General features: G+C 48.2%; 1 protein-coding gene across 1 annotated transcript in view; it reads left to right on the forward strand.

Moving 5' to 3' along the window:
* The window catches only part of ATP2B3 (ATPase plasma membrane Ca2+ transporting 3), a 118,415-nt gene that overhangs the window by 78,778 nt on the left and 14,637 nt on the right, over positions 1-25,000 (forward strand). Inside the window, exons 15-21 of the mRNA XM_056809416.1 lie at positions 3,101-3,337; positions 7,430-7,621; positions 10,091-10,304; positions 13,872-14,083; positions 17,212-17,319; positions 20,622-20,804; positions 24,852-24,938. Of these exons, the coding sequence (XP_056665394.1) occupies positions 3,101-3,337; positions 7,430-7,621; positions 10,091-10,304; positions 13,872-14,083; positions 17,212-17,319; positions 20,622-20,804; positions 24,852-24,938 (1,233 nt within the window). The remainder of the gene's footprint in view (positions 1-3,100; positions 3,338-7,429; positions 7,622-10,090; positions 10,305-13,871; positions 14,084-17,211; positions 17,320-20,621; positions 20,805-24,851; positions 24,939-25,000) is intronic.

A 25,000-nucleotide genomic window follows, 5' to 3' on the forward strand; every position in this document is an offset into this window, starting at 1 on the left:
TCTCTCTCTCTTTCTCTCTCTCTCTCTCTCTCTCTTTCTCTCTCTCTCTCTCTCTCTCTCTCTCTCCCTCTCTCTCTCTCCCTCTCTCCCTCTCCCTCTCTCTCTCTCTCTCTCTCTCTCTCTCTCTCTCTCTCTCTCTCTCTCTCTCTCTCTCTCCCCCTCCCTCTCTCTCTCTGTCTCTGTCTCTCTCTCTCTCCCTCTGTCTCTCCCTCCCTCTCTCTCTCCCCCCTCTCTCTCTGTCTCTCCCTCTCTCTCTGTCTCTCTGTCTCTGTCTCTCTCTGTCTCTCTCTCTGTCTCTCCCTTCTCCCTCTCCTTCTCCCTATCTCTCTTTCTCTCTCTCTCCTTCTCCCCCCCTCCTCTGTCTGTCTCTTTCTGTCTCTTTGTCTCTCTGTTTGTCTGTCTTTGCCTCTGTCTGTCTCTCTGTCCCTCATTCTGTCGCTCTGTCTGTCTCTGCCTCCCCCCACTCTCTGTCCCCCCCTGACTCATATATCAAAGTTCAGAGGAAATGGCTAAACTTGGGCAGATGAGGCTGGGAAGACAGGACATACTGATTTCTTTATATGGAAGTGTGTGTGTGTGTGACTCTGCTCCACCCGAGCCAGCAAGGTTTTCCCGGCCTCAGTTTCTTCATCTGTCTCTAAAGCTGGAACTTAATTCCTGCTCTCTGACTGTCACAAGGCAGTGGGAGCCCCAGTGGGGAGCTCCCAGGCGGCCCTTGGGACCCCGGGCAGGCTGAAGCCCAGTCAGGTCACGTGCTGCCTCCGGGCTCTTCTCTTGTGGAGGCTCGGACCCTTGGCAGTCAGGGTGGGGGGCGTGTGTGAGCAGGCAGGCAGGCAGCTCGGTGCCTGTATTCAGAATTGGAGGAGACGCTCGCCTTCAGGCAGAAACCTGGGAAACGGGCCCTGATCTTCTGTCCAGGCCCTCCTCTGAGCCCCTGAAATCTCTGCAGAGACCCCGGTGGGGAAGGGGGGGCCAGAAAGGTACTCGGTCATTTTGTTTTCCAGCAAAAGGCTGTAATGCCGGCGCTGTCCACTGGGTGGCAGTATACCCAAACCATCAAGCCCACACCCAGGAGCTTCCAGAGCCCCCAGCACGCATGGGCAAAAAAGCCTCTCCATCTTGCCAAAGCTGAGGAGTTCTGATTGCCTGGTGAAATTCTAAACAACAAAAACAGGTTCTGGCCCAGTTCTGAATTTAAGAAACTAAAAGATGATGGAACATCAGTCAAAACACCATTACAATATGAAGGCTGGGAGCAGCTAGGTGGCTCAGTGGATAGAGAGCCTGGCCTGGAGGTCTTTGAGTTCAGATGGGACCTCAGGCACTTTCCTGGCTGTGTGACCCTGGGGCAAGTCACTTAACCCTGTTGCCTAGTTCTCACTGCTCTTGGCCTTGGAACCAATATGGAGTACACTTCTAAGACAGAAGGGAAGGGTTGGGGTTTCGGTTATTGTTTTTAATCTCTTGAAATAATGGCCCTGGCCTGCATGAAATTCGGCCCTCCCTTGGGCCCCGCCTCTGGCCTCTTCCCTCTCAATTTGAACTCTTGCAGGTTTACAAAGGGGTTTCCTTCTGTTATCTCACTTGGTCCTTGCAGCAGCCCTGGGAGAGAGGTGCTATTTTAGACCCATTTTTTCAGATCAGAAAACTGAGGCACAGCTAGAAAGTGTCCACTTTGGCTCGGGATGTTCCTGACTCCAGGACTAGCACTCTATCCACTGGGCCATCTAGCTACCTCCCTGAGGCCTTTCTGGATCAGGCCCTTTGGAAAAGACCGCATGCCCAACCGCAAGAACCAGCCTAGCTAAGTCCAGAGAGGTTCCTCACCAGATTGTACTTTTTAGCCTTAGCAACTCTGGAAGACCTTCCCCTCCATGCTCATGTTCTTGGCCTCTACAAGGGGATGGGCACTGGCATTCGTAACAAGGGCTTTGATAACTGCGCCTTCATCGGCTGGGTTTCCTGCATGATCCTCTGCTGTTTGATTTTACACATTGGGAGAAGGGGCCCGAAGGCCTTCACCCTTTCTCCTTGTTGGCTTTTCAGCCATGTTGGACTCTTCAGGACCTCATTTGGGGGATTCTTGGCAGAGATCCTGGAGGGGTTTGCCATTGCCTTCTCCAGCCCATTTGATGGAGAGGAAACTGAGGCATGGGGCGAAGTAATTTGCCCAGGGTCACACAGCCAGTAATCAACTGAGGTTGGATTCACAATCCCTAGTCCATAGGAAGCATCCACACTGATTGTGCCATTCTGGGTGGCAGAAACGTCACAGTGAAAATGCCACCAGAAGGACCAGGGTCACTCTCTGTCCCAAAGCCCCTTGCGAAAATAGAATCCACATGTGTGACCTGAGAACTGGAAGGATGGGGCTGGGATGCGGGTGGCTTTCCTAGCCACTTCTCATTAGCACCTAAGCTAATGTGTTCTTTGTCATCCAGGAAGGTAGGGATAGCCTGGGATTGATGGGATGAGACCTTGGACTGGAGAGAGTAAGGCGGGAAACTGCAAACCCTGGAAGGGAAATAGTCAAGTGAGGACAATGACGGAAGAAGTATTGTGTTGGGGGCAGCTGGGTAGTTCAGTGGATGGAGAGCCAGGCCTAGAGATGGAAGGTCCTGGGTTCCAATCTGGCCTCAGACACTTCCCAGCTGGGGGACCCTGGGCAAGTCACTTCTTCTGCTTGAGAACCCAAAAAATAATATTGATTCCAAGACAGAATGTAAGGGTTTTTAAAAGTACTATGTCCAACCTGTGCTCCTTATTGCCTATGTGGGAAGGGTAAGTCCCTTCCCCTCCCTGGACCTCAGTTTCCTCATCTGTCAAATGAAGGGGGCTGGGTTACAAGTCCCTGCCAGCTCTAAGTCTGTGCTCCTAAGTAGGGCCCCACTGTTACAGAGAGAGGGAGGGCACTGAGGAGATGAGTCAGCTCACAAGCTGCAAACTGTGCAAAAGTGAATGAGGACTCATTCATTTATTTTGGCTAGAAAAGGCTTGCCAAGTTACTTAAAGGGCCCGGTGCCCACAGGCCTCAGAGTGGATAGAAATCCTGAGGCCCAGAGATAATAAACAACTGGCCCCAAACAGGAGAGCCAGTGAGGAGCAGAGTCAAGATGAGAGCCCCATCTCCACATCCCAGAATTCCCCAGGTTGGCCGAAACATTGCCAGTGCTTCAGGAGCACCATCAGTAACTTTGCTCCACTTAGCAGCCTTCTCTTGTGTGTTTCAGGAATCATCGACAGTACTATTGGGGAACAGCGGCAGGTGGTGGCTGTGACTGGAGACGGGACCAATGATGGGCCTGCCCTAAAGAAGGCCGACGTGGGCTTTGCCATGGTAAATCCCTTGCCTGTTTCCTCAGGGTCCTCTGTGCCCATAGCCCTTCCAGCCCTGTAGAGGGAAGGCTAGGCTCCAAGGCCTCATGGATCACACACACACACACACACACACACACACACACACACACCATACCTCGCATAGTCAGAGGTCTCCTACTTCTTCCTGGTTGGGGAGGAAGTTGGTCAGACTTGGGAAAGGGCCTGCTATGGCAGCCCATGTTTAAAGCGACCCGGGTGTGTTAACCTTTTAGTATCCAACTATGGCCACAACATCAAAGCCAAAGAGTACCAGGCTGTACACCTTAGTGAACTGAGAAGACTAGATAAGAATGACTAGCCACTGGCACACGAAACTCTGCTGCCAGACTTGGAGCAGCTACACGGTGCCTTTATCCTCACTCGGTTTCCTAGAGATTATGCAGAGGGGAACCAACTCAGCATCCCAGATTCATTCTAAGTTGGTCGAGGCTGGATGAATAAAGACTTCCAGCTCTCCTGTCTCTTCTGCTGGCTTCTTGTAGAAACAAAAGGCCCAGGTTCAAATTTCTGAATATGCTCGTTCCTGCCTGGGTAGACATTTCCATTCCTTGGACCTCACTTTCCCCATCTGTAAAGTAGGAGGAGGTGATTGGGAGAGGTTCCTCACTAGTTCTGAATCCCCTGGTCTCACTCATTCCCTCGCTCTCTGATGCGAGGCTCATGGGCTCCTGACAGGTTTCCTTTTCTCCTAGTCCCCCCAACACGTATAGCACAACACAACATAAGCACTTAACAAATGCTTCATTCATCCATCCCATGAAATAAGGAGATAATAGCCACAAAAACCAAGGCCCAAGAGTGCTTTCTTTCCTCTTTTGTTCTCCTTCCTGATCTTCCAAGCCAGCTTTCCTGCAAGGGGAAAAAAGCCCAAGTTCAATGATAAGAGAGAAAACATGGAGTAGTGGATAGAGAACCGGCTTGAGAATTGGGAGCCCTGTGTTCAAGTCCCACCGTGGGAAACTCTCTGCTTCAGACATTCAAGTTTAGCCACTGTCTTTGATTCGTGCCAGTGAATCATGTTGCATGTTTTCACCAAAGTCATCATAATCTTTCCGTGACCCTTGAATGACTTGAACCAGGTTCCTTAGCAACCCTCATAGATGTGGCTCCCTTTGTGTCTCACTTTGGCCAAAAAGAAAAGGTGACCTCTTGTCCCTTGCTTATCATACACATTTTGTAATTGTTCTCCTCACCTCCCCACTTTCCTCCTCAGATTTGGCAAAGAAGCTTCCTAACAGTCAGGAATGGGAAACAGGCTAGGAAACAGCTGAATCTAATCAATCAGATGAATTCTACAGAATAAGACTAAATGTAAAGTCATCTTTTGGGGGTTCAAGCAATCAAGCATCACAAGTGTCAATGAGGGAGGCCATCTGTCTGAAAAAGATCCAGAGGTATTAGTGGTCTGCAAGCTCATCGGAGTCCCCGGTATCTATAGAATAAGGCTAAATGTAAAGTCATAAGTTTTGGTTCAAACAATCAGCATCACAAGTGTCGATGAGGGAGGCCATCTGTCTGAAAAGGATCTGGAGATATTAGTGGTCTGCAAGCTCATCGGAGTCCCCGGTATCTATAGAATAAGGCTAAATGTAAAGTCATAAGTTTTGGTTCAAACAATCAGCATCACAAGTGTCAATGAGGGAGGCCATCTGTCTGAAAAGGATCTGGAGATATTAGTGGTCTGCAAGCTCATCGGAGTCCCCGGTATCTATAGAATAAGGCTAAATGTAAAGTCATAAGTTTTGGTTCAAACAATCAGCATCACAAGTGTCAATGAGGGAGGCCATCTGTCTGAAAAAGATCCGGAGGTATTAGTGGTCTGCAAGCTCATCGGAGTCCCCGGTATCTATAGAATAAGGCTAAATGTAAAGTCATAAGTTTGGGTTCAAACAATCAGCATCACAAGTGTCAATGAGGGAGGCCATCTGTCTGAAAAAGATCCGGAGGTATTAGTGGTCTGCAAGCTCATCGGAGTCCCCGGTATCTATAGAATAAGGCTAAATGTAAAGTCATAAGTTTGGGTTCAAACAATCAGCATCACAAGTGTCGATGAGGGAGGCCATCTGTCTGAAAAAGATCCGGAGGTATTAGTGGTCTGCAAGCTCATCGGAGTCCCCAGTATAACACATTCTGTAAATACAGTCTGAGGCTACCTCAAGAAAGACTCAGTGTTGATGACTGGGAGTGGGGCTGTCCACTGTACTTAACTTGGTCAGTCCATACCCAGGCTCAGTGAGTTCTGACCACTTCTCTCAGATGCCTCCTCCTCTAGGAGACCTTTCCTGCTTCTCGTGATGGTTAGTGCCCCTCCCAGATCACTCTGGATGTGTTTCGTCTGGAAATGACCAGAGAGAGTTGACCTCAGTCTTCTTGACCAGGCTTCAAATCCTGTTTCTAACAACCCCACTAGTAATATTACCCTTAACAAGTCACTTTCCTTAGGGCCCCGGGCAACCCTCTGAGGCTATAAAGTGCCCAAGAGGTTAGCTTGCTGACCCCAGTGAAATCACCAGGGGTGGGAGGAAAAAGAAATAGCCTGTTCTTATTCCTCGGCCCAACAGGTACTAGATTTCTAGTGCAATGGAAAGTCCTCAAAGGCAGGGGCCATCTCATGGGGAAAGGGATTGGCTGTCTTGTTTAGGCAAAGGCACCGAAAAGCTAGAAGGATGGGGAAAGGGCCTCCACATTGTACCCTTTGAAGAACATAAAGAACTAGGAATGTGTAGCCTAGAGAGAAATAGCCCCACAGGTGGCTCAGTGGATGGAGAGCCGGACCTAGAGATGGGAGGTCCTGGGTTCCAATCTGGCCTCAAACACTTCCCAGCTGTGTGACCCTGGGCGAGTCACTTCACCCCCATTGCGCAGCCCTTACCACTCTACTGCCTTGGAACCACATAGTATTGATTCTAAGACAGAAGGTGAGGGCAAAAAAGACTCCAGAGAGCCATTTTCAAGGATTTGAAGGGTTGTCACATGGAACAGGGACTAGACTTGTGTTTGTCCCCAGAGGGCAGAACCAGGGGCCACTGGGAGAAGGTGTAAAGAGCAGGTCTGGGTTTGTTGTCAAGAAATACTTGCTTGAAACTTAGAGTGGGCCCTGGGTGAAGGGAGCTGCCCCGGGAGGTTTTCCCCTTCTCAGGGCTTTTCTAGCAAAGGCTGGGTGCCCCCTTGTCAGGGAAGTCCTCGAGGGAATTCTGGTTCCAGTGGAGTTTGGACTAGATGCCCCCCATGGCTCCTTCTAGGTTTGGGGATCACTAAACGTCTTACAGTAAAGGAGATCTGGAGACAGGGGGGTGGTCAGTGTGAGAAGGTGGGGCCGTCTGGCCAGAATAAACTGGTGCATCAATGGGGCGGTGTAATGGAAGAAAAAGTGTAGGGTGCTTGAGAAAGGGCTAAAAGGTTAGAGAAGCCCAGGAGTGGAGTTTTACCCTTTATTCGGTGGGTGACAGAAAGTTTACTAGAGTAGGAGAATGACCTGACCAAAGCTGTGTCTGAGAAAAATGCTTTGGGCATTATAGGTAGCCTGAGTCAGGCCAGAGAGACTGTACATTGGAGACTTCATTATTCAGTGTTTCAGAATAGAAAGGCAGCAAGGAGCCGCAGGGGAAAGTCTTGGATTTGGAGTTAGGATTTTGAATCCTGAATATTTATTAGCTGTGTGACCTTGGACAAGTCACTTCACCACTTCAGTTCTCATCTGTAAAATAACTAACAACCCCTGTGACCCAGAGTTATTATGAGAATCAAACAGGGATGTAATGTGCTTCCCAAACCTCCATGTTACAGAATTGCTAGCTGTTATTACTCTTACAGAAAGGGAATCCACAGCCTATGTAAACTTTCTAATTTTGTGTCTGTGAATATAGCGTTGCCTGTAGCAGATACTTAATACATGAATGAATGAATGAATGAATGAATGAATGAATGAATGAATGAATGAATGAATGAATGGAGTCAAATAAAAGTTGACTTTGCCTTGATCGGAAAAGAAGCAGGAGGTGAGTGGCCTTTAGGGAAAGTCCTTCTCATGGGTCTCCCATGTGATCTCCAGGGCATCGCAGGAACAGATGTGGCCAAGGAAGCTTCCGATATCATCCTGACTGATGACAATTTCTCCAGCATCGTCAAGGCAGTGATGTGGGGTCGGAATGTCTATGACAGCATCTCTAAGTTCCTACAGTTCCAACTGACTGTCAATGTGGTTGCTGTGATTGTGGCCTTCACTGGAGCCTGTATCACCCAGGTCAGATTTGGGGCAGGGGGGAGGGGGAGGCCCTTCCGTGGGGACCAATGAAGTGGAGGCACAACCAGGTCTCCTTGTCTCAGAGCCTCCTTGTAGAGAAAGCACGCTCTTGACTCATAATGGACCCATATCCAAGGAATGAGAGCACTATTGGGGAGGCCAGGGTCATCTCTTCCCAAGTATCTAAAGTGCAAAGAGGCTCTTGGGACAGGGAGACCAGGGTCAGTTGTCTTGTAGGTCTGTATTCATTGTAATGAATAAGGAGCTGCCAGACATTTCCCCTGCTTCCTTTCTGATCCACGCTTTCTGCTGGGTTTGTAACTAAAGGGAAGGTCACATGAGAATCAACCTGCTCTATTTACCCCCTTTCTCTTGTTGATATTTACATTTGCTTCTCCTCTTGCCAAGTCTTGGGGATTGAGAGGGAACCTATTACTTATTTCCTTTTGCTTGTTCTTGGGGTTTTTACCGTAGCACTTTCATGATGCCATAGTCATTAATAGTAACACCTAGGGTTTTCACTGAGGTAGTAGTGGTAGAATGGATTTGTTTTCCATTGGTAGAAGAGTTCTTAAAAAAAAACAAACCAGAGGGCAGCTGGGTGGCTCAATGGATGGAGAGCCAGGCCCAGAGATGGGAGGTCCTGGGTTCCAATCTGGCCTCAGACACTTCCCAGCTGTGTGACCCCGGGCAAGTCACTTGACCCTCATTGCCTAGCCCTTACCTCTGTCCTGCCTTGGAACCAATACACAGTATTGGCTCCAAGACAGAAGGTGAGGGTTTTAAAAAAAAACCCTAAGTAGTACCAATCACCTTTACTTTTTTTAACCATTACTTCCTGTCTCAGAATCAATAATAAGTACCAGTTTCATGGCAGAAGAGCGATAGGGCTAGGCAATTGTGGTTAAATGACTTATTCAAGACCTCCTATCTCCAGGTCTGGCTCTGTCTACTGAGCCATATATCTGCCTTCGATGCCATTTACTTTTACCACTAAAGTCATTTCCCAAACCCTGCTGTTACTTTTCCTTCTCTAACAAACCCTCCCTTTACCAAAAAAAACAACCCACCCTCAAACCAACGCCAACCAAACCAAAGGGTTCCACAGAGCCACCAGGTCTGACTCACTGGTTTTCCCCAGTTGTGACCGCTTCCATCACCTTTGCCCTGGTTTGGAGGTTTGAACTCATTCTTATTTAACCTTTCAAAATCCCCTAGATTGTGGCCATCAGGTGGGCAAAGGGGGAAGCCCTTTGGCAGAGCAGACACCCAGGACCCATTTGGCTTAGGGGCTGCAATGGTTACTAGGGGAGGCGGGGCCTGAGGTACAAATTGGAGGAGAGGAAGAAGGGAGGAGGGGAGGATGATGAGCTGGGGCCCAGAGGAGGGCTAGAGAGGTTAGCCGGGGTCAGACTGTGGGGAGCCTCAAACCACCGTGATCATCATTCACAGATGGTCTTTGAGCCCCTATTAGGTACCAGGCACTGACTTACGTACGCAGTAAGCGCCTGAATTGCTTTTCAGGGCTCTGGACTCTATCCACAAGGCAATGGATCTTGAGCATGGGAGTAAAGCATGCAAAAGAGGGCTCAATTAGGATTGGAAGCCACATGGGCCGGAGGAAGGGGCACTGGGTTCTCAGCCCAGCTCAGCAGGAGAGCAGTCAAACCTCACCCATTGATTACTGACTGTAATAGTACCATTGGGGTGGGTTGTTGAATCTAGACAAAATGGAAGGGACCTTAGAGGCCATTGAGTCCAAGACCCTCATTTTACAGAGGAGGAAACTGAGGCCCAAGGAGATGTATGTGGAAGGGAGGGAGGAAGGAGGAAAGAGAGGGATGGAAGGAAGGAAGGAAGGAAGGAAGGAAGGAAGGAAGGAAGGAAGGAAGGAAGGAAGGAAGGAAGGAAGGAAGGAAGGAAGGAAGGAAGGAAGGAAGGAGGGAGGGAGGGAGGGAGGGAGGGAGGGAGGGAGGGAGGGAGGGAGGAAGGAAGGAAAGGAGGGAGGGAGGAAGAGAGATGAAAAGCAGTAATACAGATAAGAGGCTCTCTGAGGAAGAGCCCAAGGAAGGAGGTGCTGGAAATCTGGCCCTGGGGCTGCTGCTTTAATCTGATAAAAGAGGTGCACATACATAGATCCCCACACAGAGCTGAAAGGCTTAGCTAAGAAGCAGTGCCAAACCTCTAAGCGTGAACAAAAGCGATGGGGAATATCACAATCACACTGTTCAAAAGAAGTGACAGAAGCTGTCACATGTTTTCATTTGAACAAAATGCCAATAAAATTGAGCATAAACTGGGTGGCTTTTTCCCTTTTCACAAAGCTCCAAACTCCAACCTTCTCAGTAGGGAAGTATCTCTGGAAGGTAATCGCCGGTGCTGCTTCTGATCATAGCTCTGAAGGGCCTTGGCGGAGCCTCGCTGTCCCCAGGAGCTAACTTCTTCCTTTCCTGTCCCCTCTGCCCATAGGACTCCCCTCTCAAAGCTGTCCAGATGCTGTGGGTGAATCTGATCATGGACACATTTGCTTCACTGGCACTTGCAACAGAACCACCCACTGAGGCCCTCCTCCTGCGAAAGCCATATGGTCGGGACAAGCCCCTCATCTCTCGTACGATGATGAAGAACATCCTAGGCCACGCCATCTATCAGCTCACGGTCATCTTCACCCTTCTGTTCGCTGGTACGCTGCTTCTGCCAACCAATGCCCACTTGCCCAATGCCCTTCCTGCTGCCAACTGGCCAGGCTTGCACTCAGCCCTTTAGAGTCCCCCCATGCAGAAAGCTTGACCCAGCATAGCAGGGCTGACATCCAAATGGGTTTCAGGTTTGCACAGAAAAAGTCATATTCTAGACGGGTTCCAGTCAGGGCAGGAGATACCACTCTACACAGCTCTGGCTAGGGGAGAATGGAAGTGATCTCGGGGGACCTTCATTCTCAGGTTGAGGAAACTGGGTCCCATTGAGGTCAGGAAATTCGCCCAAGGTCACACGGCCAAGTCTGATTTTGAACCCGGGGCTCCTGAGTCCAAACCTCGTTTTCTGCCCACTGCACCCATCGCTGATCAAATAAGGTCATTACAGAAGATTAAATGGAGAGTTTCAGTTTTGTAAAATCACTTTTGTACAACCAAAATCAATGTAGTTAGAAAGGAAACAGGGGACAGGAAAACTCGGTTAAACATCTGACATGTGGCATATAAAGGAGAGCCAGCTTAGTATGTTGGGTAGAGACATTTTGTCTGTGTGACCCTGGACAAATCACAACTCTTTTTTAACCCTTACTTTCTGTTTTAATTGGTTCCAAGGCAGAAGAGTGGTATTAGCTAGACAATAGAGATTAAGTGACTTGTCCAGGGTCACACAGCTAGGAAGTATCTGAGGCTAGATTTGAACCCAGGACCTCGAGTCATAACATCTTAATACCTGAGGTAACTCTGAAACTATATGTTATTGAAAAGATGCCAAAATACACGAGTGGAAGAATTTTCCTTATTTGGGAACAAATGTGAAATCTCTTACTAGAGGCCTCACCTGCTGGGATGCAAAATGGTTAGAGCCCAAGAATTAGAGTTAGGAAGACCTGAGTTCAAATCCTACCTCACTGTGTGACACTGGGCAAGTCACTTAACCAGTTTGCCTCAGTTTCCTCAGCTGTAAAATGGGAAATTATAATAATATTGACCTCTCTCACAGGGTTATTGTAAACCTCTCAAATATTAGCTAATATTTTCTTCCTTGAGGAGCCCAATAATCTTGGTCCAGGAGTTGATCAGCCATTGTTCTGAGCCATATATTCTGACCTAATGAAGAAGAAAGAAATGGACGAGGAGGGATCCAAGAAGGCTGACTCTGCCCATGATCCACGCCGACACATATGGGCAGTTCATCTGCTCCCTCCTTCTCCCTGATCCCCACTGAAAAAATGAAAACTTCCATTGCCCGAATCTGTCCTCATTGGGGGGGGGCAGTATTATTTGTCCAGTTTGGTTCAGTTCCTTGATTAAGATCTTCCTTTGCCAGGGAAACAACAGATAAGCAGAGAAGTAAATTAATTCAATCATTTTGTGGGGATCCTGAGTGGAGCCCTAACCACTGAAGGGATTTGGGAGATGTCTCAGTGATTGTTGCTTAGGCTAAAGAGGAAGCCTGGGAGAAAGATATAGGAAGGGTGTGCATTCCAGGTATAGGGCACAGCCTGGACAAGGGCATGGAGGCAGTAACTGAAGCCAGAGTCACCCCACCACTACCAGCACCACCACCATGAGGGAAAAGGGGCTCAATCCTAGACAGTGTCAGAAAGACTAAAGAGATGGCTGGGTAGGGCATGCCAAAGTTCTCGAGGAACATTCAGTTCAGTGAGTTTGCTTGGAGGCCAGGAAGGAGTATGAGACAAACTATTGTTCTGTCTACACCTACTGCTAACCCCCATTGCAGTATGTTCCCCCAGACTCGATGTCAATTTCCCCAACTCTAAAGGGCTGCCTTGTACCTCCTGGCTTCCACCCCTTGCCTCACCTGTTCGATTTGGACTTGATACGGCAGGACCCTTTCTTCAGCCCCACCCTCCCTTCCCCAGGAGGGTTCTTTCCTTCACTCTCTGGCACTGCCCTTAACCCTCAGCACAGGGATGTGACACTTTTGTTTTTCTGGTGATGGCACATTGCTTCCACTGCAGTGGGATCAGCCAGGGGTAGTTTGGGGCTCAGAGCTATATACAGCAGCATTGCCCCAGGCAGATTACAGGCATCTTGTCTGAAAAATCAGAGGGTGTGATTGTTGCATGGTGGGAGTGGAGGCTGGCTGGCTGCTGAATGGTGCCCCTGCACTCTCCATTCCAGCAAGGGAAAGCTTGATAAAGAGATGGAGTCAACAAAACAATTTTCAGAAAAATCCAACAAACAGAATCAACTGAATTGTGGGGAGGGAGCCAGAGAACACTGGGGAAAAGAGTTCTTCTGTTGTTTTTTAAACCCAGAGCAGTAAGGGCTGGGGAGACTGGAGTTAAGTGACTTGCCCAGGAAGTGTCTGCAACCACTTACAAACCCAGGATCTCCCATATCTGGGCCTAGTTCTCTATCTAGTGAGCCACCTAGATGCCCCAGAAAAGGGCTGTTTAAAAAGACCAGATAGAACAAATGCATTTTGAGTCTCCTTTTCTGCCCTATGCACCCCCATTTATGTGTAAATGATTGATTCACTAATTCCTGCCAATTGTTGAATTTTTATATGTCCATTAAAGTAGATCCCTTAAGGACCTCTATTAGTCTACAGTCTGTTAACCTGGAAAAACTTAGGGTCATAATCTCATAGAGGTGAAAGGTCATCTAGTCCAACCCTCTTCATTTAACAGAAGAGAAAACCAAGGCCCAGAGAGGAAAAGGGACTTGTCCAAGTTCATATGCCCAGTGAGAAGCAGAACTATAACTGTGACCAATGCCCTAAGCTTGTAGTGGCAAACCTATAGCACATGTGCCAGAGGGGGCACTCAGAGTCCTCTCTGTGGGCATGAGTGCTATCACCCCAGCACAGAGTTTGCCAGAGTTCATTACTAGAAAGCCAGAGGGATGTGGAGCTGGACTGCTCCCCTCCCCCTTGCCTGAGGACATTTTTCACATCACCTGTCCCTCTAAAAGGTTTGCCATCATTGCTCTAAACCACTGTCCCACATTGTCTTTCATTTAGAAAGTAGTAAAAATGGCATTTCTTTTGAATCACTTTTCACCCATTTTAATCCATTTCACTTCCTCAATACTGTCCCCATCAGTTTAGAGAAGCAAGAGAATAGTTATTGACCTTAAGTAGTCATTTTCCTTTTCCAAGCCTCAGTTTTTCTCATCTGTAAAATGGGGATAATAATCATTGCACTATCTACTGGATTGAGTTCTTGTAAATAAAGTGCTAATGGAAAGGTGAGCCGTTGTGGACAATCACTACAAGTGTAGACCGGAGTGAATCAAGATGCTAATTTATTGGTAGATAGGGACCAGAACTTATGGCTCGAACCTTCCTCACGAGCTGGGTCAACTTTAAAATCCTCTATGAGATGAATGTGTGAGGAGTTTGGGCAAACCCTGTGAAGTGGGAAGCCCTCCCCCTGTCTCTAGGTCCAAACAAAGGAGCCCCTGCTAGTCTGATCAACTTCACTGTGGGGATCAGAGGGAGAAAGAGGCTGCCCAGTTCCCCTCTTTTCCTTCGCTGCCCATTGCCCGCCTCTGATTTCCCTGTCTTCTCTCCCGCTCCATTCTAGGTGAGGTCATGTTTGACATCGACAGCGGCAGGAATGCCCCTCTGCACTCTCCTCCTTCAGAACATTACACCATCATCTTCAATACATTTGTTCTGATGCAACTTTTCAATGAGATTAATGCCCGCAAGATCCACGGCGAGAGGAATGTCTTCGAAGGCATTTTCAGCAATCCCATCTTCTGTTCCATCGTCCTGGGCACCTTTGGCATTCAAGTAAGAGAATCTAGGCCCATCTCCTTGCCGTGTGACCTTGGGCAAGTCAGTCCCCACAGAGATCGCCATTTCCCCCTCTAATAAGCAGAAGAGACTGGAGAATAAAGGAATGGAGGAATCCAAAAATCATCCATGATGCACATCCTCCCATTCCCAGCACTGTTAAGAACCGCAGTCCCATCCTCTAGTTTAACTCTTCCGTTCTTAGAGGGAGGCAGGTTAACCTGCCCCATCCTCCCCTCCTCTCTCCCTAAAGTAGGGCACTACCACCACCACTTTTCCCAGGTGTCAAGTGCTCACACTCTTCACTGCCAAGACCCCCAACGACTCTGAGCTACTGTCACCTTAGAAGCAGATGCACAGGTTCCCAGTAAGGGCTTAAATGCCCATAATGAGTGACTCCCAACGGTATTCGTATTTGAAGGCCAGAGGGGAGCTCTGATTGACTTCTTGCTTTCTGTCTTTTTTAAACTCTCACCTTCTATCTTAGAATCAAGACTGAGAATCAGTTCCAAGGCAGAAGAGTGGTAAGGGCTAGGCTAGGGTCATCCTTCTAGGAAGGATCTGAAGCCAGATTTGAACCCAAGACCTCCCACCTCCAGGCCTGGCTCTCTATCTGCTGAGCCACCCAGCCACTCCCCAACTGATTTCTCATATCAGCAAACTTTCCCTGATGCCTACCAATAGCATTTCATGAGTAGCCTCCCCTCCCCCACTGAACCCCTGATTAAGGTTTGTCCAGTTGCCCAATGGAGTGCAGAAATCCTTAGTGGTCTGTGGGAGAAGGCCAGTGGGGTGGTCCTGGCACTCAACTTTCCCTTTTCCTTACATGGGAAAGGGAACCAAGGCAGGCAAATTAGAGCCTTAGGAAAACCCAGGTCACTACAAAGTTGGAGGGTGGGGGAAAGGGGACTTCAGGCCTGGGCTCCAAGGAAAGGGCTGCCTGAGCAGCCTGGCAAGACCACCCCTGCCACAAGGCCACCTCCCACTGCCAGCAGTAGGTGGGGCACAGTTTCATCAAGTGGTTCTTTGTTGGTCGGAAGGAATTCGAACATGGCCCCAAGCTCACCAGCCAGGTATTTCCCCAAACTCAGACTTTCCAAAAACATTGAGCTACTCCAGAGGTATCCCTTACTCGGTACTTCTTTGAAATCCCCAATTTGTGGCATTTATTTTTGCAAAAGAAAAGCTTCTTCTCTCCCTTCCCCACCCCTCCAGCCCCCCAGGCTTGAGCTTAGCAGTAACTCATGCACCTGAGGGTCCAGGCACCACAAAAACCAAACTAACTTCACCAACCCAGGCCTCAAGTCAAAGCCATGGGAGTACTGGCTCCCTGAGCCCAGAGAGAGAACACCAGAGGCTAGGAGCAAGGAAAGCAGAAGAAGCCCTTAGAATATTTGGGCATCCTCTTTCCCATTCTGCAAACTCATCCCAGAATCCTTGCGGCTCCTGCCACTTCTCTGGGGTTCCCATTTCCCAGTCACTGTCCAGCAGTCTTAGATGGCATGCCTTCCTAGAGCCCCCTCTTGGGGTTGTGCTGGTGGGTAGTAGCCTCTACAGATGCCAAGGGGATCTCTTTGTTGGGCAGCAGAAAATGTGAGGCATGTAGGGAGCAGCCATAATGGTGACTCCTCTCTTTCCCTAGTCCTTTGAAGACCTCCTCTCAAAGCTTGCACCCTGTGGAGCAAACCAACCACTGAAAGCTCCAGCCCTTTGCTCTCTTCAGAACAGCATCAGTCTTCCTCCAGATGAGTTGAGGGCAAAAGTTGTTGTACCTGGCAGTTGTGAACCTCTTGTCTTGGGTTTAGATTTAGGTTTTGGTATTAAGGTAACATTATTTCCATAGATATGATTTCCTTTGTGACACTACTGATTTTATCGTGTGGATTTACATTTGTTTCCCCAGACTTCCAGGGGGTCCAACACACACAAATTAAGGGCTTCCAGTTTAAGAGATTGGTTAGCCCAAGGTGGAGATGGCAGTTTGGTAACTACTCTCCCCCACCCACTAGTCTGCCTGTCCACAGCTCTTGAATCATGGCTCCCTTTTGGGAAAAGCGTTATCTCCCCAAAGCCCCCATTAGAATGCAAAGATCCTGCCATCTAGGGAAGGTGCCAAAGGAATGAATGGCATAAGCAAGGCATTCACAATGACCTTGATAATTAGTGGGTCTTGCCTAGGGGGCTCTGGGGAGGTGGATAAGGGGGAGAGGAAAGGACACAGTGGTAGACAGAAATGGAAGCACAGTGCTGGAGACCTTCTTGACCAGCTCCCAAGGCTGCTGAGGACTCATTCCATCCTGAGGTATCAAATCCAGGACAGTCACCAAGACATCATTGGAGTGACTGCACTTACCCAGCTCACTGGAGAAATGACCACTACCCTCTCCTCCCTACATTCCCACCTTGCCACCCCACACCTCCAGTCACCGATGTATGCTTAAGGCCAAAAGCTATAGGCATTAGGAGCAGAAATTGCTCTGGGCTGGGACTAGATTAGAGTACACTTCCTGAAGGAAGTAGAACCTAGAATCAAAGACCATTGAGTGAACGTTGATGCTGGAAGGGAACTTAACATGCGGGAAAACTGAGATTCATGGAGGGAAGAGGAAAGCTCAAGGTCCCAACAGCAAGTTCATGACAAAACCAGGATTCAAGTGCAGAGCTTGTGACTAGCACCAGTCAGGGCTCTTTCCAAGACCCTATGCACTTTTCAAAAGACCTTTACTTTCCATCTTAGAATCAATGCTGTGTATTGGGTCTAAGCCAGAAGGGCAATAAAAGCTAGGCAATGGGAGTTAAGTGACTTGTCCAGGGTCACCCAGCCAGGAAGTATCTGAGGTCACATTGGAACCCAGGATGTACGCCTCATGCTCTCGAACAGAGCCTCAAAGACTTGGTAAAGGCCAATGATAATAATAAGGTCTTATATAAGGATGCTAGGCCTTGCAGAGGAGTTGGAAAGGGAAGAGGGGAAAGGAAGACAGAGAGATGGGGGAAGCATCCAAGTAGAAGAAACAACTGAGTAACTCCTGGTGGAGGTTAGAGGGAGGTTAAGAAGACAAGAACAATCTGGTCTTCCCTGCCACTGCCCAAAGCCTTTGCTCAGGACCTTTCTTCTCCTGCAGATTGTGATCGTCCAGTTTGGTGGGAAACCCTTCAGCTGTGCGCCCCTGACTGTTGACCAGTGGCTGTGGTGCCTCTTCATTGGCATTGGAGAACTCATCTGGGGACAGGTAAAAGCCATGTTTCTTTGGGGTTCTTGTCCCAACTCTGCAGCCGCCCAGCCCCAGCCTTTATTAGCCATGGGCGCCATCACTGACTGAATCATTGGGGTGGAATGGGAAGAGCACTGGCCCAGCCTCCCTGGGCTCTTGTTCTACCTCTGCCAACAATGAACTGGAGGCCTTCCCACATTCTGTGGGGCCTGGGTTCATCGGCCTTTGCTCTCATCCTACCCCTGCTTCACCTTCTTTTCCAGCCATATGGCAAAAATCTCCCTGCCATTGGCTTTTACACCCATTGTTTGGGACGGGTGGGGGTATCTCCCATTGCCCTTGGGGTAAAGCCAAGGTTGATGCTTCTGAAAGAATATTAGGACTAGAAATGATGTTTTATTATATTTTCAGATTCTATTAATGGTGTGTTATCATAAAACATTTATGTTATGTCAATATAATATTTTATTATTGACCTGGGGCAAATCATTTAACTTTTGTTTGCCTCAATTTCCTCCTCTATAAAATGGAGATAATAACAGCCCTTACCTCCCAGAGATGTTGTGAGGAGCAAATGAGAACATATTTGTAAAGGGCTTATCACAGTGCCTGGCACATAGTAGGCACATAAATGCTTGCTTTGGGGCACAGCTGGGTGGCTCAGTAGACAGAGAACCAAGCCTGGAGGCCAGGGGTCCTGGGTTCAGATCTGGCCTCAGCCACTTCCCAGCTGTGTGACCCTGGGCAGGTCACTTGACCCCCATTGCCTAGCCCTTACCACTCTTCTACCTTGGAGCCGATACACAGTAGTGATTCTAAGATGGAAAGGAAGGGTTTTTTAAAACAAAAGTAGAAAATAAGAGCTAGCTGTTATTTTGCCAAAGTAGGGAACTTCTGCAGGTGAGAAACTTTCAATTCTAATGCAGATTGTCATCTGCTTCACAACTACTAGTCTTAGAGAGTTTCCTAAAATACTGAGAGGTTAGGTGACTTGCCAAAGGTCACAAAGCCAGTATGTGTCAGAAGCAGGATTTCTCAGGTGTTCCTGACTTTAAGGCTACCTCTCTGTGCATAATATTATATAATAATAATAATAATCAGGGGCGTGCTGGTAAATATTTAACAACCAGCTCTCTGGGGAGGGGGGTTGTTGTACGTGACACATTTTTCTATCTAATCTACATTATGAAGATTGTTTGAAACCCTCCCCTTCTGTCTTAGAATTGATATTAAGTATTGGTTCCAAGGCAGAAGGGTGATAAGGGCTAGGCAATGGGGGTGAAGTGACTTGCCCAGGGTCATACAACTACGAAGTGTCTGAGGCCAGATTGGAACCCAGAACTTCCCTTCTCTAGGCCTGGCTCTATATCCACAGAACCACCCAGTTGGCTCCCATTATTAAGATTTTTATCACCATTTTCTTAAGTTTAGATAATCAACAGAACAAAGACATCAATCCTTGATTTGTAGACCTTGTTGATTGCCAAGGTGTGCATGCTTACACTGAAAATATAGCAATGGACTCAAACCTGTTCAAGCTGGCTTAAGAACAGCCCTGAACCAAACACGAGACCATAGAATCCCACTTGGAAGGGATCTGGGAAATCATGTAGGCCGACCCTCCAGCCAGCCAGCCAGCCAGCCAGCCATCCCCCTAGCGTTACATTACGGAGTACCAAACTCAAACCCAGGGAGGAGTGCCTTGCCCAAGTTAGTAGGAAGGAATGGAGCCCTGTTGAGCACATAAGCCTTGGGAATGAGGTATTGTTTATCCCCATTTTACAACTGGGGAAATTGAAGCAAACAGAGGTGAAGTGATTTGTCCAAAGTCATGCAGCTAGGAAATGTCTGAATCCAGATTTGAAGTCAGGCCTTCCTGATTCCTCTATTTACGTCACCTCACCATTTCTCTAGGTAAGACAAAGGACTGATGGTGCCAATACAGGGGAGTCAGCTTAAGAAGGAGAGGAAGTGGGGGAGGGTGGCTGGCCAAGTTCAGGAGGTCCAACAGCAGAAATCAAAAACCCAGGGATCTGAGTAAGACTGGGACATCCAGAACCACATTGTAGCTCAAGGCCAGGACTAGGCCCACAGTGCAGGCCCTAGCTTGTGGGGAGAAGCAAATAAGAGGATCTGGCCATCATGGGAAACAAGTGAAACAAGAGTATCTGACATGAGATGAGTGTTAATCCCCAGACAAAAGTTGTTCACCTTTGAGGGTGTGTTTATATATACACACACACACATGTGCGCGCACACACACGCACTAGTATCCAGAGCTGGAGGCAGTCTCCTAGATACACATCTTGCTTAGGACTTCTGCTAAAGTGCAATGCCTTGTCTTAAGCTGGGCCTCTGAGAGGTTCTTATAGAACAGTGATGGTGAACCTTTTAAAGGGGCAGGTGATGTCCTCAGGTACGCATGGAGGGGGAGAGGAGAGCAACCTGGCCCTAGTCCCTCTGGCTTTCTAGCGAAGAGGTCCAGCCCCTTCCAAGATCCACATGGGTTCTAATGACCTAGAAGGAAAGCCAAGGACTGGGAAAACGAAGGGGGGAAGCAGCTAAAGTAGGGGATGGAAATGTATAGAGGAAAATGAGAGATAAGAGATAGTAATGGTGTGGAAATAGTCAGAAAGACAGAATGTCCCTCTGACCCTTCACCCAGAAGGTTTATTTAAAATGTTAATGTTTCAAATGAGTTTCTCAGTTAACACAAAGGAGATACCAAAAGTGTTTTACATCATCTTACAAGTCTAATTACAAAAATAATGAAACAGGTTTTTACTACCTTACTACAATTGCTCAGCCAGGTGGCAAGGAAGAAGCTATTGGAAAGTTCCTCCAGACTTTTGTTAAACTTCTTTCTTCATGGAACCCTGGTCAGAAACCCTTCCTACTTATTCCGATAATAAAGTTGAACTTTTGTGCTTTTTGAGAACTTCTCAGACTGCCTGATGCCTTTCAGATTTCAACTATGTGACATTCCTCCAAGGTAGAGAGGAAGCTTAATTTTTTCATCCCAATAATCTCAACCCCAAGTCAATTTTCTCAGATAGGTTTCAATATAAATCAATCATGTAAAGTATTAAAAACCTATACCCATAAGTCTGATCCATGAACACCTTGTTTCATTGGCATCAGCTTTTGAATACATATTCAACATCCACATGATTCATTATATCTGAACCTCTCCATCTAGTAATGAACTCTGGCAAACTCTGTGCTGGGGCAGTGGCGTGCATACCCACAGAAGAGTACACACGTGCTATAGGTTCACCACCACAGTTCATCGTCAACCATCTCTGTTTGATTCTGTTCAGGTCATTGCCACCATCCCCACCAGTCACCTGAAATTCCTGAAGGAGGCAGGGCATGGGCCAGGAAAGGATGAGATTGCTGATGAGGAAATGGCAGAGGATGAAGAAGAGATTGACCATGCTGAAAGGGAACTCCGCCGCGGCCAGATCCTCTGGTTCCGGGGCCTTAACAGGATCCAGACTCAGGTATACCACTGGGGAAAAGTGGGAGGAGGATCGACAGTCAGTTGCTTTGGAAAAAAGGCACATCCACCATTCAGGTTCTTCATATACCCTTAAAGTGTCCTATCATGAAAATAGCATCCAGTTGCGTATGTCTTTGGAGGGGTGTGCCCAGTTGTTTACCAGATGATTTGACTTTAGTTAACAGTGGTTGCTTTTCTGCCTAGAGAGACCGCAAAGAAGCAAAGGATGGGAAAACTGGGCTTAGACCACTGAGGGATGTTCTTATCTTCTAATCCAATCCGTTTCACAAAGCAGGCTGCCATGTTATTTTTTTTTAATCTAGTTGGTGACCCAAAGAGAAAAGAATTCCAGTTGTACAAAATTCAACACAGCTCACTTCACAAAAATAGACACTCAGGGAAGCTACCTATGCAGATTATTCACCAAAAAATGGGACAACACATAAAAGCAGCTATCCAAACCAAATATATTTGGCCTATTTTGAGCCTTCTCTTCTTCCATTCTAAATTAAACCTGTCTCCTCCCTCCCAGCTCTGAGCTCAGGTTGTATTTCTCCATGGGAATTCTTCCCCCAGATGGTGTAGCCTTTAGCTCAAGGTGTGTCGGTGATGGTAGAGGGGTTGAGGTGTATGAGGAGGGGTGCTGTGTGGGATTTTAATTGGCCTTCCTTTAAATGCATGAAATAGATCAACTCCCATTCTGGTTTCCATAACTGACCGTGCTGAATTATGGGTGAGGATACTTGGTAATTGTTCAAATATGGGAAACATTTAACCAAGCAACTTGATGAGCAAGCGAGTTGATGAGGTCTATTAAGGCTAGAGTCATTGTCCACCCCCCACCCCAGCTTTCTCCGTAGCCTCCTAAGAGCCATCTTAAGAGCAAGTTTAGTTGAACACGAGACAAAATACAACCAAGTAGCCAAATTCTGGGGCTCAGCACACTACTATTTCTAAATGGAATTCTCCTCAGCCCAGTCATCCAGAACACCAGCTGTTTGTACTATGGCTTCCCAAAGTATTACACCAATTATTCACAAGAAGTCTTTTTATTGTCATCGTGCACATAGGACAGCCTAACCAAAGCAAAAGGGAAAAGCAAAGGCCAGCCACCAGCTCAAGGAAACTTGGAATTGAATTGTCCCTTTCCCAGACCTTCCTTAAGGGGAAACTCTCCTCTTGTAAAAGACCTGTCCAAAAAGATTATCTTCCTGTAGCTCAAAAAGACAGCACTAGGGAGGAATGGGATGGGAGACTCTTAGGGACATCCGAAATACTTCTGGTAAAATGACCTGGGCTCATCCTCCCAAGTGCCTTCCTAATTGCCGCCACGTTTAAGTGGTAGCCATTGGTTTTCCCAGGTGTGTGATGGAGGGGGATGCTGGGAAATGCCTTCAGCCAAGCACAACCTTGCCATTGTTCCTTCATTCCAACCAAAGCTATGTTTAGATCCATTCCCTGAAGGTGGTGACTGGTTGAATCCAAAGTCTTATTTCTCCCAGTCGGTTCCTAAATCCTCTCATTTCTGGGCTCTCCTGGCGAACATGCCAGGTTCTTCTGTGGGTTTTTTTGGTCTCTTGAGCCCAGCACTGCCTTTCAAAGTGACCCTGCTACCTGATTCGGCGTTTTCCAGCTCCAAACAGCTAGTCGATGCCAGCTCTGGTTTGAGTAAACAGAAATGTGTTGAGCTAGTAGGGCAAGGTGGCTGTGAGTTGAGAGAGTCTATCCTGGAAAAAAATCGGGGCTAATGCGATGGACGATGGCCTCGCGTCAATGTTACGGGTTTTTCAAATGCAAAGAAAGAAAATGTAGATGCTACTACTGGGCAGGCTTCTCCACACTGGCTCACCCTGTTCTGGGCCTCTCTCGCTAACCTGACCTGAATGCACAAAAGCCTCCTTTATTTGAACACATGTAGTTGGCCGATGTGGCTGGAGGTGCCAGATCAGCAGCATAGACACGAGAATTCGTAAATGCTCTCCACCCCAACTAGAATAACAGAACGTAAAGGGACACACACAACATTGTTGGATTTTGCCTAGCAGCCTCAGAAGGGAGCCCTGCCCCGTGCTCTGCCTCTTGGCCTCCTGCCTACAACATTTGGGTCTCACTTCCAAAAAGGCCTAGTCAATTCCTGAGACCCACCCAGGTCCTCACTGCGCTAGAAGCCCCTTCATTGTTTGGGGGGAAGATCTGGCACCCTCCTCCCTCCCCCCCCCCAGTCTAAAGTCAGGATCCATGACTGGAAGAGAAAGCGTGGGTTCAGCAAACATTTGCTTTAGCTTCTGGGTTTGAAACTCATGTGAGCTTGGACTTGAAGGAAAAGAGACTAATGGTCTCCTAGTTAACAGCCAAGAGTGTATCCTTCCCCTCCCAGTAAGCATTGTTCTCCTCTTGGGAGGCTGCCCCGGTTTGAGGGGGGTGGGGGCAGGGTGGGGGAGGTGGAGAAGGGGGAAGGCCTTCTCTTTGGCAATGGCCTTGGAGAAAATCAGACCTCATTCCTCTACGGTCACACCATGTTTAGGACCCCAGACAGTATTTCCTGGCTGGCCTGGGCCTCCCCCTCCCCCTCCTTCCACAATCAATGCCTTTGCGGCCCTCAGAGGAAGGACCACATGGGTCCCGGCAAAGGCCATGCGAAGGAGAGAGAATCAGTCGTTCCTGAAGGCCATTCCCAAAGAGGAGCCCCCCAAGGGGTGCGGGAAGCCAAGGGGAGGACTCCAAAAGGGGCCATCGTCCACTTGGCTGAGCGAGTTTGAGTCGATTCGTTTCATAATTAGTATATTCTTTCTCGTTGCCTTAGAGTCACAACACCTAGGCTTGATTTGGCAAGACATAAAAATCTCCAACCAACCCCCAAAGGAGAACGAATTCTACCAGCAGCAAATGAAGATAGGATCAGAATGCTGACAGTGATAAGCCCAAACCAATGTTGCCCTCCCTCACTACCTCGTGCCCAGGCCCTGCAGACAGCTCAAAAAAATAAAAACATTTTCAAACCCACAGAGCCTCGACTCATAAGAAATCTAAAAACAGCCTCAACCTTGTGCACAAAATCCACATTGTTGCTCCGAGCCTGGGGGAGGGGAAATGCAGATGCCATGGCCCCTCCTCCCCCCTTGCTGCTGTGGAGCAAGGACTCTTGGGAGGCAGCCCTCCCCAATGCCAGCAAGCCCACAGGCTTGGTGGGGATCTTCCACCGCCATAGCCTGTGCACATGTGCCCTTCTTAGTGAAGCACCTTCTCCTTCTGATACTTCCTAGGGGCTATTTTCCTGGCTGATAAAATAGGATACTCAGAAATCTGATCATTGGGACAGTCATGGAAGTGAGTAATGAATAGAGTAAGAACCGAATCATGCAGGGCGTCCAGGCCGAGCTTACAGACCTGGAAATGAGAAGATGCTTCGGAAGTAATGCAGTAGTATTACTTTCGGCGATGAGAAAGGCCGAGCGAGGATCGCCTACTAGAGGTGACTCTTCAGCATCAGCGGCAGCGGTAGGGAGCTCCACTGAATACCTAGAGAAGTGGGTTGGCATGGACGGCGCTAGTGAGTTCAGATTAGTGCCAAGAAGGAAGTCCCTGGGCTAGTCACCTAACATTCTCCTTGACACTGTGGATTTCCATTGGCTAGAGCCAACGCCCCTACTTTACAGGATTCTGCCTTCGAACTGCAAAATCGACTCTCGAAGGCCACTTCCCGGGTTCCGTGGTCACTCGCAGTAACTGGGACCTGGCTGAGCGGGCATCTTTAAATGCCCGAAAATCTTTTGTTCTCTTAATTAGTTTCAGGCCCCAGCTCTCCCCCGCCCCTGCCCCACTGTGCCCTTCTCCTCCATTCACTCACAGTCTGGTTCGAATTAGTCACTTCTTGAACAAGCCCGTTCTTCATGGAGAGTAGGCTAGTCAACCTCCACCCAGCCCTAGCCGAATGAATTATGATTTTCCTAATCAAGTCCCCTTTCTCCATTCCTAACCCCCATTCCCTCCTTCAGCGTCTCTAGGAGGGTAGTACAAGCCAAACTTTATCTCATTTTCTCTCCCACAGATGGAGGTAGTGAGTACTTTCAAGAGAAGCGGTTCATTTCAGGGTGCCGTGCGCCGACGTTCTTCGGTCCTCAGCCAACTCCATGACGTAACCAATATTTCTACCCCTACTCACGTAATTCTCTCTGCTGCCAATCCCACCAGCGCTGC

The sequence above is a fragment of the Monodelphis domestica genome, chromosome X (genome assembly GCF_027887165.1).
Source record: "Monodelphis domestica isolate mMonDom1 chromosome X, mMonDom1.pri, whole genome shotgun sequence".
Taxonomy (NCBI): Eukaryota; Metazoa; Chordata; class Mammalia; order Didelphimorphia; family Didelphidae; genus Monodelphis; species Monodelphis domestica.